Below are 15390 nucleotides of genomic sequence, written 5' to 3'. Positions count from 1 at the left end.
GTGTGTAAAGGCTCAAGGACCACAGAGTAGTGTGTGAGTCCTTAAGTGAGTGTAGGCTCTCGTCAGTTTTATCACTAAAGAGTTTTTGGTTATCAGAAGGGAGGTCCTCAAGCATGGTTTAGATCTTCTTTGGGAACCCCAACGTCTGTAACCAAGAGTTCCTGTGTAGTACCATCCCCAAGGTCAAGGAACAAGATGCTGTGTCTGCCACGTCTACCATAGGCTGGAGGGTGACTTTGGCCACCAACTTGTCTTCCTCAACCGGAGATTGAAATTCAGCCTGTTTATCCAAGGGGAGAGGCCTGTAACTCTGCCAGTCTGTTATGTGTCTGTAAGTCATATTTCGCCGGTACAACCTATGCAAAATTGAAGGCCCGCCAAGGTGAAGACCTTACGGCCAATCAGGTCAAGTTTCTTGGCTGCTCTATCTGAACGGGTGGGCTTGAAGTACTGTTGTCTAGCATGCTCTGTTGATGCCTGGACCACTAATGAATTTGGTGGTGGGTGTGTAAACAGAAAGTCCATATCTTTTGCAGGGACAAAGTATCTACATTCTGCCCTTTTGGGCGTAGGTGCACATGATGCAGGGGCATGCCATACTGCCCGAGGTGGCTGAAGAAGCACACTAAGTATGGGAAGAGCGGTGCGTGAGGCTCTTGTCAGCTGTAGGATGTCCAGGCACTCATCCTGGGGGTTCTTTATGTCCTTCACCAGTAGTTTAAAGGTCCCTCACTGTACGTCGGAGAAGATCTTAGTATTGACCATGATCGTCTGGGAGAGAAAAGGATGGTGGGATAAGTGCCTCATCAAATTGATAGTTCCATCGGTTTCAGGGATTCCTCATGAACTGAGGAAGGAGCTGTATAAACCAGGGAAGGACAGTGATGAGGTGCTGGTGGTGCCCCGCAGCCACGGTACGGGTGCCAATGGTGTCAGTAGGTCCAAACATATGGATCTGCCAGAGGACAATGGTGGTACCGGAACCATGCGTCAGTGGGAGGTCCATATGCTGATGCATAGGGCAGGCATCACTGTTCCGGACCGTAAGATTGTGCCGGGGAAAAGGCGGGCTCCCGTTCTGAAGACCACACTAAGTTGGAAGGTTGGTCCGGAAATGGTGGTGCCGTTGGTATAGCTGGAGCCAGTGTGGAGCAGCTCTGCAAAGTCATGCTCACTTGCTGCTCTGAGAGTGCAAAGAGGACTGGCTTGGGGCAGAGGTTTAACAGGAGTGGTTCATTCACCAGTGATGGAGGGCATACAGTTGCCAGCAATCCTGGGGAACTGGCATACGGAAGAAGCTTGGCCATAGGTATCAGCAATGATAGGCGGCCAGCTGTGCCTGGCACCAGACATGAGAATCCCGACGGTCCCAGCGGTGTGGATGGAACCGGGGATGGAGGCAGTGGTTCAGCAACAGAAGTAGAGGACGATTAGTGGTTGGTCTCTATGATGTTTAGACTTGTGCTCTGTCTAAGTTATTTTGAGTGGAGGGGCAGCCAAGTCCTCGCTTTGAGGTAGTCCCTCTCAGGGAGTCACCCTTGGGCCCATGTGTGAGCTTCTTATGAGCACAATGCTGCTTCAGTGGTGCTGCTGGCACCACTGGTGGTGCCGGAGCCAAGGATGCCACTTTGGACAGTGCCGGCGCAGCACTCACTACTGGTGAAACTGAATGATCTAGTGGATCTGCCAGCGTGCCATACGAGTGCACATGTGGGCGCATTGCCTCTTCCTTGAGATGTTTGCAGAGTCAGAGCTCCCAAGCCTCATGGGTCTGCAGTTGGAAGGAATGACAGATGGAGGACCGGATGACAATGTGGGCTTCACCCAAGCAATAAAGACAATGCTGGTGTTCGTCGCTCATGGAGAAGGAGCACGGACACGACACACAGCTTTCTGGGGCAACTAGATGGGACATAGTCCCCCTGAGCGGGTGGAACGCCCCGCACAAGTTAAACAGACAACTACTACTAAATTCCTAACTGCTAACTACTAAAACTATATTTAACTGTGTAAAAAAACTATATACAGTGCTAAGATGACTACTAATACGGAGATAGAAAAGAGAGTTCTATGCGGCAGTAAGAGAAAACTGAAGAGATGTTTACCCGCGCAATCTCATAAAACCTTGGACGCACCACGTGGCCAATGCAGGACGCACACACGGGTTGACGAATCCTGCCACAAACAGTTCCATCTCTGGTGTATGCACACCCATGTTAGGAATCCCTTAGAGACCAGCACTCCAAGAAGAAGAGTACATTCTAATGGAATGCTAAGGATGAGGAGCAGAACGAAAGAAGTGTGAGGAGGTGCATCCATATGGGAAAAATAGTATATATGATTCTGTAATTAAAGACTGCATCCTAAAGCATATGTACAAGAGGACCATATTAAGATAGTATAGGCAACCTTAATTCTGGCATATCCTAACTTCTGAGTGACTAACTTTGCAATCTTCAATTTGTTTTAGCAGTTAAAAAAAAAGTAAGATGGTATACAGCATATATACAAACCTGTTCACATTTTCTGTTTGTTCCAAAGGTAATATGAATGAATAAGGAGCCATGCATGTGCTTGTGAGGGACAAGGGCTGCATATGCCACTAACCTCTGAGAGTTGCAACTGCCATAGCAGAATCATCAACTTCCCCTCAAAACTGCTGCTGGACCAAATCCAGGGTTGCAGACCTCAGGGAACTATTATGACTAGTGCCACCATCTTTGGGTGGTGGTGCTCAAACTCTTCATATATCTCTATCCCCCCATCTCTCAAAAAAAATAAATAAATAAATAAATAAATAAATGGAAAGTTTATACTGAAAGCTTCAGCCTACAATAGCAGCTCTTACTGTAAGATTGCAGAAGGAAAGCAGTGCCTAGATTCAGTCAGAGGCAAAAAAGCTATTCCAGATCTCTTCCTCCAGTTTCTTCTTTGTTCATTCACTCAAGTCACCCCGGCACAGCATATAGCTAAATCTGCTTTTCTACTAGCTCCAGAGGTCTGTCCAACAGACTTAAGCAACCATCACAACCTTGGTAAGTTGGCCATCTCTATCCTTCTAATCCTCTTACCAGGGTTAAACGATTTCCTCAGTCCTTCTAGAGATCTTGATGCTGTTTTTATGTCCTTCAGGAGGAAAGCTGGGTAACCTAAATCCCACTAGATCTATAAGTAACTTGAAACTCTCTACAGAGCCATTGGGCTCCATTTTTATATCCATCCTTCAACTGATGTTCCACTCTGTTAAATCCATACTGCCTGAAGCAAATGAGAAAGAAGTATCAACAGAGGTCAAACATAATAGCTGAGGTACCACTCTGGACTAATTGACTGGAAGAACAATCTATATTAAAACCAAGAGAATAAAGACAAAAGTAGCATTCTCCACATGTAAATTTTATTTTTCCATCACTGTGTCCTATCTACTTTCAAGATCCTGTAACTCCTTTAAGGGTGCTTATTTTTAACTATAGCCAATAGTGTGGGAAGTCTGATCGTCTGGACTACCCTAGAGACCACCCCCATGATCCACCTGACACTTGAGAGACTTGGCATGAGAAGGAAACCTAGTCAGGCTGGACTGTGCTACTTTGCAACATAAGAAACTTATACTTGTTTTCTTCTACCTTACTACTAGTCAGCTTTTGATATTCCCTTTAAACATGAAACCTGACTACTACACCATGCCGAAAATTAACCTAGGGAAAATTTTAGAAAGCGTGAAAACTCAGGACTCCGACTGTCCATGCAGTATGAGACAGAGTGACTGGAGAAGCTAATAGAAACTTCAAAATAACATGAACTGGCTTCCCTGAATCTTGAAATTTGACTGATTGCTCATGCCTGCTCAAGCATGACTTATACAAAATCCTGTCTAACTGAAGACTGACCTCATGCACTCAGAGAACCCAAAACTAATTCAGTGCCTGTAAAGGTAATTTAACAAGTCTATAAAAACAAATTACAACTGTGATGCTGAGAGATAAGGTTAATTTTTTATGTGTAAAATTATATCAGCATTCCCCCCTCCCGACAAATAAAAATACCAACAGAGGAAGGTTATAAGGACAGAATCAGGTAAAAACACAAGAAGGGATATGGTAAATTAGGCATCAAAAAATGAAAAAAAAAGTCAGGCAAAGGGCTGGGATTGATACAACAGTTAACTGTGTATTTATATCATGATGGTCTCCAGTCATGCAACTTCAATTGTGTCTGATATTTCTTCCTTAATATTCCACTGCCAGCAAAAATATAATGAGCCAAATATATCCAAAAAGAACTTCTTGCCAATCCTAAATCTTGTCCACCTCCTTCCTACTTCAATCTATTCAAAATCCCACCATCTCATGTCACTCTACCACCATCATTCCACCTGATTCCCTTTACTAGCATCCTTAAACAAATAAAACATGCACACCCAAAAAATATAAATTCAAGCTCATTGTCCTCACTTTCAAAGGTCCTGCAAAATCTCATCTCTGCATATACAGAATGTCTATTTAAATTTCCTCCTACACGCCTATTAAATTTCTATCCTTACTTTTCCCTTCATCTTTTCCTGTTCTTGGACTTCATGTCTCCTTTCATGCTGCCCTCTATTCTTGGAACACCATCCATTTATCCACTGGTATCTTCTCTCCCTCCCTTTCAGACTTCTTAAATCCCATTTGTTCAATAAAGTCATCATACAATGGTCTGCTCACTTTCTTGGCAACCAAACAGGTGTACCATGTACTTCCCTCCTGTTAATGGTGCAAAAAGTAAATGAGGGAAGCAAGCAGATCACACTTCAGCAGGTATATGCTGTCCACTGATGAAATGGTTTAAGAACTTTAGTGTTCTAAAGCTTTGGGAATGGTCACCAGACACTGAGTACATAGATCCAGGAGTGGGGATATTTAGCTTTACGGGAAATATGGCACACACTAACAAAAAATGTTTTTTGAAATAAGTTTTTTCAAAGTTCTCCCATGAGATTTTTGCTGCTGTTTAGAGACCCATTTGTTAATGTTCAAAAAATTCAGAAAATCAATCATGCAATAACCGATTTTTTTTCCTACATGGATTTTAACATACTGAACACTACTTCAGATAGAAAAAACGCATTTAAAAATAGTTATTTTGGATTGTTCAGAACTGGACAATAAGACAAATCCACATAAAAACAATTTAAAAACAAAGCATATTAAAGAAACAGACACAAAAGATTTACCTTGCTGAGTTTTCTGTTCTTGAGTTCTATTCACAGTGAGGTCTAGAGGGCTATCCTGTTCTTCCTGAAGGGAGTTTTCCGTTTGGTTCATTTGGATATTTTTACATAACAGACTTGGTTCAAATGATGAACCATTTCTATTCTCTTGAATTTTGCTACTTTTTGAAATGTATTCAATTGCAAACTGACGGATCATCTTTTTCATTAATTCCTGAGCAACTAGGGGAATGTTAGGATCACAGTTCTGAGGAAGATCTAGGGGGGAAAAAACACATGGAACACATGTATTAAGATAAATGAACAATTTTCTTTGATTAACTTTCTTTTAATGAGGCTAAAATGCTTACTCAAGAAATTTAATCATTTTGGCCCAGATTGCTGAGCCCATTTCTACCCTTACTCCGTGTGTAGTTCCATGGAAATCAGTGAGATTACCTGGGAAGTAAGGTACTAATTAATGTGTGTAAGGATACCAGACTCTGGCCCTTTGGTTTTTAAAATATACTGAGCTAAAATTTGTCTTATAGGCTTTTAAACTGTGGTTTCAGGTATGAAAGGTGTTTAAACAAAAATACTGCAAATGAATTAAATAAAGCTATTAGTTACAGAGTAGTCCAAAAATATTACTTTCAAAATGAACAGCTTTTACAATAGCAAATAAAATACCATTTTAAAAAAATGCAGTTTTACCAACAATTAATCCTTAGTATTGATTGGAACATTCTGACATTTTCAGAAAAAGCAAAGATTAAGTCTGACAAAGAGCTGTTTCACTTACACATTGTAATTTTTCATTTTCATTGTCCACATTGTCAACTCAGGATTGCCAAGCCAAGCTGATAAGATGTCATTAGAAATATTCCATACAAGTGGTAGTGCTGTAATGAACTAATACTGGATTTCTCAAACTTCTTCATGGTGTATACTATGTTCTAACAGAGGAACTATTGTCTTGGGGAACAATTTCCTTTCCCATTTTCAATTAAGGAGCCATGTCTCCCTTAATTTGTGTTCACATAAGATCCCTATGGCAAAAACAGCAATTGCTTTATTTTTCCAACACAGAAAAGAAGTATTAGGAAGGTATGTAACATATTTTAGCCATCTTTCAATGGAGTTTCCTAGCTGGAAAAAGAGTCAGCTTCACGTGACTAGCTAGGTCTCGTCAGATCACTGGCAATTTTGCCAAATACTACAGTCTGAGGAACATCAAAGTCCCATCTTCTACTGAAATATTATAGATCTGCCAAATCAACAAAGCAAAGGAATCTAGCCTCGAATAAGAATACAGTCAGAAAAATTATTAACGAAGTAGTCCTTATTACTCCCTTACAGTCTCTACTCTTGCTGATGTAAGGTGAATTCTCAATGCAACACACGGGATTTACCCTCACAGATACAAAAATCATCTAATGGAGTTGAATGGCTAAATCGCCATATCCTATTCAACAATGAATACTTACATGTCTGAATATTTTATTCTGACAAAAAAGCTGTTTCTATAGTTAATACCCTTAGGTTCATTTTATGTTTTAATTGTGCTTTAAATGTTCTAGCAATATTGCTGGGCAGCAGCCCAAGCATCAAGGCAAAGAGTGTGGGAAACCTTATAAGGGAGGATTACTTGTCTTGTAATTCTGGTTCTCTGAAGATACAATTTTGGCAGAATTCTCACTTGTGCTTCCTAACACAAAACAAGCACCACTCCTTGAGCTCTAAGACTTTGTGGTCCCTAAAGGCAGCAGTAGTTAGCTAGGAAGCCATCCTCTGTTCTTCTACTCCCACCTCTCCAACACCACAAGTGGCACATGAGACCTAGGAATCTAACCATTACCCTTTCTTGAGCTCACAGGTACTTTGTGTGTCAGAGAGCTTTCATCAGTTTTGTCAAGACCATATCAGTACCCTATGACACCAGCAACTTTTTGATAGGGATTACAATAGCATCAAGCCTCTCAAAAACTTACAATAAGGGATGCAGAGAAACTGGCCTACCCTTCAACCAGGTCTTGATAACCTGAAAAGTCTACTAAATTAATCTGAATGCTGTTACTGCATGTTTAAGTTATTCTCAAACAGATGATTAAGCAGGTTTAATTGGTGGGGATGGAGGAATTGAAAGGATTTAATGTGGGACTACTACATCATTGAACTTTTCCCTCACAATTGTAAGTCCTCTAACAATTGGTTTCAAAGAGGCTAGGATGACACAGTACTCCCGCTCAGAGATAATATGCTGATGAAGCTCTACCAAAAACTGTCAGTGAGGACTGTGAAGTTGGGATGGAGCATGGTATCCTGGTTCAGAGTAATAATTCAAAGCCAGACTCAACCTGATGGAAACAGTTTTAGCGATCTGCAACAGTTGAGACCATATTTGTTTGGGCCAGTAAAGGCTAGTAGGATCACTGAAGCTCTGTTTCTTGAGTTCTGACATTTTAGCTATCAGAGATACTGGTGGAAAGGCACAGAGGAACATCCTTCCCAAGCAGATGGAAAAGGCATCACTTGCCAGCATGGTCTTTTAGCAACATAGTAACTGTCACACCAAATCAAACCACTGTCCCATCTAGTCTAATATCCTGTCTCTTAAATACCAGAAACAACTACTTAGCGCTATCCTACAAGAGAAAGTTACTCACCCTGTGCAGTAACAGAGGTTTTTCGAGATGTGTGTCCCTGTGGGTGCTCCACTCCAGGTGTGGGCGCATCCTCGATTGGAGATTTCACCAGCAGTGCCAGTCTGGGTTGCGCATGCACCATCCCTGTCTCGTGGTGCCGTGGGCGCCCTTTTCGGCATGTGCAACGCGGACCCCTCTGTTCCTTCTCTACCATAGAGCCGTGTGTTTGACTCCGAAGTAGAGGGGAAGGAGGGTGGGTAGTGGAGCACCCACAGGGACACACATCTCAAAGAACCTCCATTACTGCACCGGGTGAGTAACTTTCTCTTCTTCTTCAAGTAGCGTCCCTGTGGATCCACTCCAGGTGATTTCGAGCAGTGCCCTCAGTTGGAGGAGGGAGCTTTAGAATTGTTAGATTGAATAGAAGAGAGTACTGATAGTCTGATTGCTGCATCATGTCTCGATGTTTGGTTGATGGCATACTGTTTTATGAAAGTGTGGGCCGAGGCCCAGGTTGCTGCCTTGCATATTTCAGTAATTGGCACGTTATGAAGAAGGCCATGGATGTAGCAACTGATCTGATTGAGTGTGTCCTGGTGCTTTGGGATGGCATCACACTTGAATGTGTGTAGCATGTGTGGATGCAGGGAGAAAGTCGATTTGAAAGTCTTTGAGTGTATATGATGTTACCCTTGGAACGTTCTGTAATTGATATGAAGAGTTTAGGAGATTTCCTGAAAGGTTTCGTTCTTTTAGGTAGAACGCAATGGCTCGTCTGATGTCGAGCATGTGGAAGGCCACATCCTGTGTGCTGGAGTGTGGTTTTGGATAAAAGGTAGGCAAATGGATGTATTGGTTAAGGGGGAATGCTGATGTTAACTTGTGGAGGAACTTTGGATGAGATTGCAGCATCACCTTATCTTTGTGAAATATTGTATACAGTGGGTGGGCCATAAGTGCTCCGAGTTCACTCACACGTCATGAAATGCTACCTTCATGGACATGTGCAGTAGTGAACAAGTCGCTAAAGGCTTGAATGGTGGCTTGATAATCGCCCGGAGGACCAAATTGAGGTCTCACGGTATTATGGAAGGATGCATGCCTGGGTACACATTTTGTATACTGGTCATGAAGTGTTTGACGATTGGATGCATGAAAATCGTGGTATCGTCAATGAGATCATGGAAGGTGGTGATAGCTGCTAGGTGTATTTTGATTGATCTAACTGCTAATCCAGATTTTTTTTTTATTTCCAGGAGATAGTCAAGTATAGTGCAGATTGATGCCGTTAGTGAGCTGATCTGTTTTCGTTGACACCATAAGGAGAATCTACATCATTTCTGAAGATAACCTTCCACAAGAAAAACTTTTCTATGGTTCAGTAAAATATTCCTTACTTGTTCTGAACATTGTAATTCACCTTGTTGGAACCAGTTAGGAACCATGCTGTGAGGTGTAAATTCTCCACATGTGGAAGGCGTATGGTTCCATTGTTCTGAGAGAGAAGATTGTTGACTAGTGGGAGAAGGATGTGTGGATTGACATCTGTGTGAGGTAAGTGAACCATGGTTGCTGGGGCCATGCTTGAGCTATCATTATCATATTTGCATTGTCCCTGCTTATTTTGTGTATGGTTTCTGCTATCATGGGGATAAACGGGAATGCGTACAGGAGACTTTTGTTCCAGCTGATAAGGAATGCGTCCCCCAGTGTGTGCGGCCCTAGACTTGCTCTTGAGCAGAAGTAACGGCATTTGCGATTCTTCGTTGTCGCAAATAGATCGATTGAGGGGTAAACCCACTGACGAAAGATGCTTTGCAGGACCGTGTTGTGTAATTCCCACTCGTGATTGTTGCCGAACGTTCTGCTTAGAGTGTCTGCAGTGGTATTTTGGGTACTGGGTAGATATGCCACTGAAATGTGGATGTTATAGGATATGCACCAATTCCACAGTCTCATGGCCTCTGAGCATAGAGAGCCGGACCTTGCACCTCCTTGGCGACTGATGTAGAACATACAGGCGATATTGTCTGTCATTATCTTTATAGTTTTCCCTGCAATTAGAGGTAGAAAACGAATACATGCATTGCGAACAGCTCGTAACTCTAGTAGGTTTATGTGTAATTTCATTTCCTGTGGTGACCATTTGCTTTGAATGGTGTGGTCTTGTAGGTGCACTCCCCATCCAATTAGGGATGCATCTGTTGTGATCATTACTGAGGGTGTTTCTGTTATGAATGGAGCTCCTGCTAGAAGGTTGTTGGGCTGCGTCCACCATTCCAATGATTATTTGATTTTTTTTGGGATTGATACTGTTTTGTATATAGAGTGTCTGTATGGGTTGTACATTGTCATGAGCCACATTTGAAGTGGTCTCATGTGCAGTCGCACATTTTGCACTACGAAGGTAGTGGCTGCCATGTGACCCAACATTTGAAGGCATGTATGGACATCTAGCATTGGGGCTGCTTTGTATTATAGATTCCATATTTACAATGATCTGAAATCTGTTGTTTGGTAGGAATTCAGGTGTGCCCCTATAAACTCTAGTTGCTGCACAGGTTCCAGGGTGGATTTTTTGTTGTTTATCATACGGCCTAGTGTGTGAAATACTGACCTTGTAGTGTGAACAGCGTGTACAGCTTCCATGTAGGAATGTGCCTTTATTAAACAATCATTAAGATAGGGGAATATGGTGACACCCAGTCTGCAAAGGTAAGCTGCTACTACAGCAAGGACCTTGGAAAAAACTCTTGGAGCAGTGCAAAGGCCGAAGGGTAGCACCACGTATTGATAGTGGTTGTTGAGGAGTGTGAATCTTAGGAATTTTCTTTGGGCCGGATGAATAATAACGTGAAAATATGCATCCTGAAACTTGAGGGCTGCAAACCAGTCCCCCTGTTCAAGCACCGGCAATACAGTAGCCAGACTCACCATCCTCAATTTTTGTATCTTTATGAACTTGTTCAATTTTCTTAAGTCTAAAATGGGTCTCCAACATCCAGTTTTCTTTTGGGTGAGGAAATAATGGGAATAAAAACTTTTTCCTCTGTATTGGGAGGGAACATGGTCTATGGCATCTATTTGAAGTAAACGATCAACCTCCTGTTGTAATAGTTGTTCGTGAGATGGGTCCCTGAAGAGGGACAGGGAAGGAGTAGGATTGCAGGTATGGAGATAAAGGGGATGGTATATCCAGATCGAATAATTTCTAGTACCCATTTGTCTGATGTTATGTTCGTCCAGTGTTGATAAAACGAGCGTAGGCGATGGTTGAACAAGATGGAGTCTGGCGGTTGAAGGTGGGGGAGGTCATACAGACCCTTGACCAAGATCTCAAAACTGCTGCTTTTGAAGGGAAGCCTGCGATGTTGCTGGTTGTCGACGGCACTGTGGCCTTTGACGGGAGCATGACTGGTTGTATCATCTGTTCTGTGAATACTGTTGGTATCTGGAATTATAGGGTTGATACCTGAATGGTCTTCTTCTTGTCGCAGGTGTATAAATTCCAAAGGTGCATAGCGTAGCTCTGGAATCCTTCATGGTATGCATGACTTCAATCATTTTCTCTGCAAAGAGCTTCACTTTATCAAAAGGAAGATCTTTGATGGTTGCCTGCAATTTAGGCAGGGCTGCAGAGTGAAGCCATGATGCCCTACGCATGACGACCACAGTTACTAGCTGTAGCCGCAATGTCAGCCACATCAAGAGAAGCCTGCAACCCTGTTCTTTCGACCAGTTGCCCTTTTTTGATCAAGGAATGAAATTGCTGTTTTTTGTCATTCAGGAGAAAGTCAAAAAATTTGGATAGTTCTGAATAATTTTCGTGGTCATAATTTGAAAGCAAGGTGGCATAGTTTGCTAATCTCAGCTGAAGAGTGGCTGATGTGTATACTTTTCTTCCCATTAAGTCCAGCCTTTTATTATCTTTGTCGTGTCAACTTATGATGCTACTGTTTATTCCTCTGGTTGGCCGCTTCTATAACCAGGGAATTAGGGGTGGGATGAGTGAAGAGGAACTCGGAATGTTTGGTTGGGATATAGTACTTTTTATCAGCCCTTTTATAAGTGGGGGGATGGCGGCGGGAGTCTGCCATATATTATTTGCTGGTTCCATTAGGGCATCATCCATCGGAAGGGCAATTTTGGTGGAAGCTGAGGTCTGCAATATCTTAAGCAATTTATGTTGCGACTCTGTCACTTCTTGTAGAGGGATCTCTAAACTGTTCGCCACCCTCTTAAACAGTTCCTGGAAATCATCTGCAGCCGTGGAGGGTGGGGGAAATATGGTCTCATCAGGTGAGGAGGCCGAGTTGTGTGTGGTAGGCAGCATTTCTTGCTCTACAGTTACGTCCTGTTCGTCGGCAGGGCCAGTTATAGTTCGGGTCCTGTCCGAGTAGGTCTAATAGGTGACCTGTCTCTGTAGTTGTATGAAGTTGAGGGTCTACTGTATGGTGAAGAGTAAGTAGATCAGGTGTCCCAGGCAGGCCAGTGCATACGGTATCACAGGTCAAACCAAGGAGGGGGAAACCATGGATATGGTAGTTGTCTATAATGTACGCAATGTCTGGATGGGTGGGCTTGGGTGGTGATAGATGGGGAGAGAAGGTGAGGTGTTCGTACACATCCTCTTCATCACTGGAAAAGGGGATGGAAGACATAGGCTGCTCCTGGGTAAAGTGCACTGCAGACGTTTTGGTGCCGTAGAGAGGTGATGATGCGGAAGATGTTAGAAATTCTCTCTCATTATCATGGTGTTTGGTCTTCTGAGCATGAGTGGTGGGCTCTGTTGGAAATGACTGTGCTGTGCACTCCATATCGTTTCCCGGTATGGACGTGTTCATCGGCACCGTTGGTGCCGTTGGTACCCTCGGGGCTGTCTGGTGCCCAGGCTGTATCGGTGCTGTGGGGTTTTTCGGTGCTGATGTAGAGTGCTCGGAATGTGTCGGTGCTGTACAACTTGTCAGCACCGAGGTATGAGTCGGTGCCGCTATGTGGCCCATTTCCTTAGATGATACCGTACCGCTTCTCGGTGCCAATGTGCGAGTCGATGCCGCAGTTGAGGTGGTTACAGCCGTTGTGAGGACTGCTGCTTTCGGCGGTGCCATCTTGGCACGGGGCTGTTTGTTTTTCTCTCTCAGCTCTTTAGAGGAGCGATGAGAGCCTCTCCTTGTTGATGAGGTCATACTACTGAAGGAACCTACAGCCTCTTTGGTAACAAAATTTTTGTCCTTTTCGCGTGACCTCCTTTTCTTGGCATGCTCCATTGTGGATAGAGTAGAATGCCTTTTTCTGACATTTTCTGGTGGGGAGACATTACTCTGCCCAGGGTCTGAAGCAGGTCTCGGTGACCGTTCCATGAGAATTAGTTTCAGGTGGAGGTCCCTGTCACACCTGGCTCTGGCTTTGAGGTTTGTGCAATGGACGCATTTCTGGGTAACGTGTCCTTCACCCAGGCATGTGATGCACTCAGAGTGTCCATCTGAATTGGGCATAGCGTCCCTGCACGAGGTGCAGCATTCGAAGCCGGGGGAATCCGGCATAATGCTATCTATAACTAAAGGATAAGTCTGAGGGAAAAAGTTGTTTTTGTTTTTTTTTTTAAATGGGGAAGGATTAAGGTAAAGTACACTAAACTACGGGTAAACTGAGTAACTTTAGAAAAATAGAAAAGACTCATCAAAGACTTCTAGTGGGCTGTGAAGAACTGCTGGGAGCTCCGTCTTGGACCACGGATGGTTGAGAAGGAACTGAGGGGTCCACGTCACTTGCGCCAGAAAGGGCGCCAATGGTGCCACGAGACAGGGATGGTACATGCGTGACCTGGACAGGCACTGTGGTGAAATTGCCGATCGAGGACGCGCCAACACCTAGAGTGGAGCACCCACAAGGACACTATTTGCATATTATTTCTGGCTTAATTTACCCCTCCTCTTCATTAAAGGAACAATGCAGTTTTTCAACTCTCATAATTTTATTGAGAGTCTTGTGATATTTGGTGTTTTTTCTTAAAAATTCCAGGCACTGGAGTTATCTGAATACATGAGAGTCTCAGTTTTCATTTTAAAAACAATAGATTTCTCAACTTCATGGTTGAGGAGACAACCTTGAAAAGTTAGGGAGAAAAGAAGGCAGTTACATAATAACCTGCCCATATGGGGCATTTCTTCCAAATCATCTCAGTCAGAGGTTAGCCCTGAAGCACGGAAGTTGATAGAATTTTTTAAAAAATGTGGAGAGGTTATTTTATCAGTGCCATGGGCAGAAAACAATAGCTTCTTGTTCAGGTCAGTAGCAAAGACAGTTACCGCCAGTATCAACACTGGAGGGAAATCAGTTCTATCACTCTGACGTGTGAGGAGGTTCCAAGACTGAGTCAGTTTGTGATTGTGTTCTCCTCTCCTGCCAGATACATGATGACCAGAAATGTTGGTGGGACTGCGCCTACTATTCCCACACCTTGAGGGCTTCTGAACATCAAGGCATGAACCAGTGTCATTCTGCGGGGGTCGGAGAGTACATTTGAATCAGCATTACCTATTAGAGATAGATCTCTGAAAGTGCCTAATGTGTATATGATCATCACCCTCCTCTCCACAAGAATGATGTGCAACTGTTTTTCTGGGAGAGACCAACTCCCTAAACATGGAGTCCCTGAATATGGACTCTAACCATAATTGCTTTGGCCACCAGGTTCTTGTGGTAAAGGAGGAAGACATGACTAGTGTCATCTTTAGGGCAGATATACTTTTCCACAACTGTTTCCAAGAATGGGGCAGTAGGATAAGGTGTCTGCCACATTTCTGACACCAGTTGGTGCAAGACAGATAGCAAGGAAAATGCAGCCCTACTGGACTGCGATCTCTAGCCCACATATTATAGCCCTTGAAAATTCCTAGTCTTGCCCTATTTCAACATTTAGTCTACTGAGACAGCTTTTGAAGAATGCACTAGTAGTCCTGATATGAAGTCACTATCCTGTTGCTTCTCCATGCTTGTATGTATTTGGTATCAGATGAGTCCTCCAGTTCCTCAGAATCCATTTAACAATTACATCACCCTACCCTACACAAGTGGCTGAAGAATTGATGAGGTCATATGATGGTTTGGTCTGAAGTGTCAACACCACATTGGGATGAATCAATACATTGTGCAAAGAGCACTGACACCAGAGGTCAGTGCAAAATATGCACTGTGCACAGTGCAAAAATATGTTCAGGTTGCACTAAGGAATCTGACAGCTCGTGGTGCAGGATTAGAGGGAATCACTGAAAGCAGAACTGTAAAAAACTGAAGGAGCCAAATACTGCCACTCATGATTCTTAGCTCCATCTCAACCTCAAGTTCTGGAAACAAAAGGGAATTGTGGCTATCTGGATGTAAAGCTGTCTGGAGTTAGGGGCTTCAACAGTGAGGCAGGAGAGGTCAGCTGGCTATCTCTAGCCTCCTGCCAATGCTTCTTACTCAGAGGCAATACCTTATCCAATAAGCTGGAGCTCAGTATCACCAATTTTCACGTGCAAAGATTCCAAGGTTATTATGGACTCAGCATGA

At 43.3% G+C, this 15390-nt stretch overlaps 1 protein-coding gene across 10 annotated transcripts in view; it reads right to left on the bottom strand.

Moving 5' to 3' along the window:
• The window catches only part of LCORL (ligand dependent nuclear receptor corepressor like), a 170859-nt gene that overhangs the window by 49658 nt on the left and 105811 nt on the right, over positions 1-15390 (bottom strand). For 8 of the 10 annotated variants that reach the window (XM_067530361.1, XM_067530358.1, XM_067530356.1 and 5 more), the window contains one exon: positions 5216-5470. In XM_067530361.1, the coding sequence (XP_067386462.1) occupies positions 5216-5470 (255 nt within the window). Of the gene's footprint in view, positions 1-2738; positions 3259-5215; positions 5471-15390 lie in introns of those variants that run through there. The other 2 variants (XR_010916652.1, XM_067530363.1) reach the window with 2 other exon arrangements.

This window comes from Emydura macquarii, unplaced genomic scaffold (assembly GCF_026122565.2).
Source record: "Emydura macquarii macquarii isolate MOO-44397 ecotype Brisbane River unplaced genomic scaffold, CSIRO-AGI_Emac_v2 contig_3062, whole genome shotgun sequence".
Taxonomy (NCBI): Eukaryota; Metazoa; Chordata; order Testudines; family Chelidae; genus Emydura; species Emydura macquarii.
Note: the sequence above shows the minus strand (reverse complement) of the source record. Positions and strands in the feature narration are given on the sequence as shown.